At 27.9% G+C, this 4,704-nt stretch overlaps 1 protein-coding gene across 1 annotated transcript; it reads left to right on the top strand.

Moving 5' to 3' along the window:
* Window positions 1-1,550: 1,550 nt before the first annotated feature.
* LOC113784836 (abscisic stress-ripening protein 3-like) lies at window positions 1,551-4,216 on the top strand. The gene is made up of 2 exons (XM_027331079.2): window positions 1,551-1,812; window positions 3,794-4,216. The coding sequence occupies exons 1-2, from the start codon at window positions 1,651-1,653 to the stop codon at window positions 3,977-3,979; spliced, it is 348 nt and encodes a 115-aa protein (XP_027186880.1). The 5' UTR covers window positions 1,551-1,650; the 3' UTR covers window positions 3,980-4,216.
* The last annotated feature ends 488 nt before the right edge of the window (window positions 4,217-4,704 follow it).

The raw sequence follows: 4,704 nt of genomic DNA, 5'->3' as shown, positions 1-4,704 counted from the left end.
GTAATAATTAATTTAATATACCTCGCCAAACCATAGTCTAGCTGAAACATGATAACGGTATCGTGTAAGGACATACAAATCATAAGGTCCTCCAGGATACCGTGTGAGCTCACCAGGTCCCTCAGCTCCATCATGTTCCTCCTCCATATGCTCTCCCTCATGAGCAGGTGCAGCCTCCTCCTGCTCATGTACATCCACCTGCTCGTGCACCATATGCTCATGTACCACATCTTCCTCATGCACTGTAGAAGGCTCCCCCTGATCATTATGTCCCTCATCATCGTCTTCAATAATCATACGTCTTCTTCTCCTTGAAGCTGTCGGTCGAATCCTCTCTGGGGGATTCATCGGAGTCGATGTAGAAGTATCAGTGTCCCGTGTAATTCGAATGATTTTGCCGTCTCTTCCTCGTGCACCCACTGAAAAATTAAAATATTAAAAGAATTAAATCACAATTAATTATAAAATTATAATTAATTAAATTAAAAAAAAAATATATACGTAACTTCCGGAAAACTTGATGCTCAAGTTTTCCGGTAACTACCGGAAATGTTGGCAATCAAGTTTTCCGGAATGCTTTCTGTACCGGATATGTCAAAAATAAGTTTTCCGGAACAGACTTGGTATATATGAACAACAAAATAAAATAATAAAACACAAACATCAAATTTATAGCTCAATGGTTTAGAGAGAGAATAATAAGTATAAACGTCGGAAAGTGAGAAAAAAAAATTATGGTTCAAATTTCTAATCAAGAGTCTTTTATTATAAAAATATAAAGAATCTTTTTTAAAGAAAGGAAATAAAGAATTATATCAAAAACATGAGTTTTTTTTTTTATTATTAGTATATATATATAAATACTATATTTTAATTACATATATATACGGATCGGTCTGTTATGCCTAATATTCTTTTTAGAGAGTATGCTATATTTATATAAATAAATCTTTAAAAAAACTTGAGTCCAACCTTTCTACTAAACGGGTTAAGGTGAGCTAGACTTTTAATAAGTCGAGTCATAGACTCATATTGGACAGTCTAACCTATTCCTACTCCTACTTAACTTAATCGTTTAAAGCAAAGGTAATCAATAGTTGAAAGTTATTAGTCAATTTTTTAACTAACTTTTAATTCGACAACAAAATTATTCAAAAGAACTTGAATTTGAATCTTAATGAACTAAAATAATTTTCGATTGTCCAAACCAAACTCCAAATACCAATGTCTCTTTCCGTTAAGAACCAGAATATTTAAAAATAGAAAGAAAATAAAGTAAGACACCTATATCTATACTCATAGTTGTTAACAATTTTGTGTGTGCTTGCCCAATTAGTATGGATCAAATTCCTTCACTAGACTCATAGTTGTTAAGAATTTTGTGTGTGCTTGCCCAATTAGTATGGATCAAATTCCTTCACTAGAATGCAAGAGTTTTTGGTCTTCTAGAAAATCATTTATGACCTACCAAGAAAGCTACACTCTAACCAACCCTATAACACACAAGGCTAACATACATGATCTTCTATTTATAAGTTATACAATAAGTAACAAGTTCTTCCCAACTTTCCCATCCCACCATAAACCAATTTCTTTGATTCATCTCTTAATTAATTAGGCATTTCCTTAATTCAATCCCTTGCAACCATCATGGCTGAGGAGAAGCACCACCACCACCTTTTCCACCATGAAGATAAGTCTCAAGACAGTGGCTTTATTGATGAGGTTGACTATAGAAATGAAGAGAAGCATCACAAGCATCTTGAGCACCATGGTGAGCTTGGAGCTGCGGCTGCTGGTGCTTTTGCCTTGGTAAAAACTAATCTCCTCTCTCTTTTTCTAATTTAAATAAAAATATTTGTATATCAAAAGAGATAAATTTCCCTTTTCTCATACATATTTAAATTCAAATTTCAGCAAAAAATTACACTAAAACAGCAAAATCAGTAGGGATTATTGAGACTTGGATTCTTGTACAAATTGCCTAATTTTAAGGAGTTGTTTACTACGATTTTGATTTAAATATTTTTACTTGAAAGAATAAGCATGACCTCTTTAACTATATATTTTGAGAAGTTCATAATAACAAACCATTAATTTTGATATTTATTATTATTATTTTAATATTTTAACTAAAAAAGTTTGTGTTTTTTGCTTTATATCAATCTTATATATCAATCCAGGGTCGATTCAAAAGCAAGGCCACCGGGACAAATTGCCTTAATTAAATCTAGAAAAATAAAACTTTTATTTGATAAAAAAATCTCATCTTAACCGTTTTCAAATTACTAAAATCTTATAAAAAATAAATATTATTTCAACAAATGATAAATTGTTTGACTTTATTGTCAAATGAAAACAAAAATATCACTCAAAATCAATTACATTAATTTAATAAATAATTTAATATTCTAAAAAAAATATTTTTTATAATTTATTTTAATAATTTTATTAAAATACTATTATAAACTTTAAAAAAATTTATTTTAAAATTCTCCTTAATTTATAGTTTTTGAATCTAAACGTAATTTTTACACTTAAATTTATTATTTAATTCAATTTTGCATAAATATATCTAAACACATATTATTTTATATTTAATTTACTTTTAATTAAAATCAATTTTATCGAATTAATTTATTCAAAATCAATTTTACTCATCGAACAATCAAACACACCCAAAGCGTTTTCAGATTCTTTCTTCTTACATAGACAAAAAAATGCTTCAAGATTTAAGAATTGTTCCTCGAGCAGTGTTCTTTCAGCTTTTGGGATTGACAGGTAAGACATTCATAAATCTAAATGGTTTGAAAATTCTCTTGATCTTGATCTTAGCGGTGAAATTTTATTTAAAGAATTAAAAATGATTAGAGAAGTTTTGAGTTGAATAAAAATTAAATTATATGATATTGAGTTCTTTAAAGACTTTTAATTGAATTCTTAATGCATGTATATTATATTATATATTGTAGATCAAATAATTGGGTCACAAAGTGACTTAATGCATGTAATATGATAATTCTCTTGATCTTAACGGTGAAATTTTATTTAAAGAATTAAAAATCATTAGAGAAGTTTTACGAGTTGAATAAAAATTAAATTATATGATATTAAGTTCTTTGAGGACTTTTAATTGAATTCCTAATGCATGTATATTATGTTTGTCGAGTTATTTTTTCTCTAAATTAAAATTGTTAAAATCTTATTTGTGGTCTAGTATGTCATAAAATAGATTAAATAACTTTAATTTGATTTCAAATAAAAATAACTTTTTAAAAACCTTGATTTTGAACAAATTATTAGTATTTTTGCAGAAAAAAATACAAAGAAAATGATATTTAAATAGTTATAAAAACTTTTAATTACTTTTAGAGGCACAATTTTCTTGATTCGCTTAGGACAACCAAATTCAAAGGACAATAATTTATATATTTTATCACTTACATTACCAATTTATCTATAAAAAAAACAAAGGAATAATTTGTTACAATTTAAAGTCTATTTACAAGTTGAGTTTTGGAGGATTTTAGTTGCTAAAATTTTGGAAGGTAAATCTATATTTTAATATATATTTGATATTTTAAAAAATTTAAAAAATTAATATGATAAATGAGTATATAATATCATATTTTTTATATTTATATTTTTACAATATTAAATATATATCAAAATATAAACTTAACCCTTCAAAAAAATTGAAAAACCAACTCGCCAACAGACCTTAGAACTATAGAAAAACAATTACACAAAAATAAATTGATTCACTGTGAGTGATACCATTTACTTACAATAGCATGAGAAGCATGAGGCCAAGAAATACCCAGAACGTGCTACCAAGCACAAGATAGAGGAGGATATCGCGGAGACGGCTGCCGTGGGATCGGGTGGTTTTGCATTCCATGAACACCATGACAAAAAAGAAGCTAAGAAAGAAGATGAAGAAGCTCATGGAAAGAAGCACCACCATCTCTTTGGTTGAACATATTATAAATATATCAAGCTCATAAGATCACCCATAAATTTGAGATGCATGGAGGGTCTAAATAAAGTTTGAACTTTTGAGAGTGTTTAATTCTCTCTAGTTGTTTTATATATTTCCATATAAAATGTGTATTGTGTTTGACATAGTTATGCTTTGTAATCAGAATCCTATCTCTTAGTAATGCTTTGTATGTCCAATCTCTTCTATATAAAAGGTTAAATTATACTTCGATTATTTTAGTCTTTTAAATTATAAATGTTACGCAATTTAGTCTATTAAATAAGTTTTCGTTCCATTTTAGTCCTATAAGTTATAAATATTAAAGATTTTAATTCCTTAAGTTATAAAAATTAGACATTTTGGTCTATTAAATTACAATGTTAGACAATATTACAAATGACCAAAGTGTATAATGTTTGTAATTCAAGGAACCAAAATATTTAATGTTTGTAACTTAAGAGACTAAAATAAAACGAAAATAACTTGAAGGAGTAAAATGTCTAATGTTTGTAACTTAAGGGACCAAAATGAAATGAATAATATATATAAAGCATAACCATATCTAGGATTATGCGTGTCACCGTGTTTGACATGCATTGATGCTCGACACTCCGTATAACACTTGATAAATTAGACCTTTTCTTGGAGCACTTGCAATGTAGTTCAAGATTCATATCACAACATCTCAAAGTTTTTGTCAAATAGAGTTTAAGAATTGGCTT

The sequence above is a fragment of the Cicer arietinum genome, chromosome 8, assembly GCF_000331145.2.
Source record: "Cicer arietinum cultivar CDC Frontier isolate Library 1 chromosome 8, Cicar.CDCFrontier_v2.0, whole genome shotgun sequence".
Taxonomy (NCBI): domain Eukaryota; kingdom Viridiplantae; phylum Streptophyta; class Magnoliopsida; order Fabales; family Fabaceae; genus Cicer; species Cicer arietinum.
This window is presented reverse-complemented; position numbering and strand designations above follow the sequence as displayed.

Coding starts and splice junctions, on each gene's coding strand:
- LOC113784836 (XM_027331079.2), top strand. CDS start 1,651: ATGGCTGAGGAGAAGCACCACCACCACCTTTTCCACCATGAAGATAAG. Junction 1,813..3,793: donor CTGCTGGTGCTTTTGCCTTG/GTAAAAACTAAT, acceptor TACTTACAATAG/CATGAGAAGCATGAGGCCAA.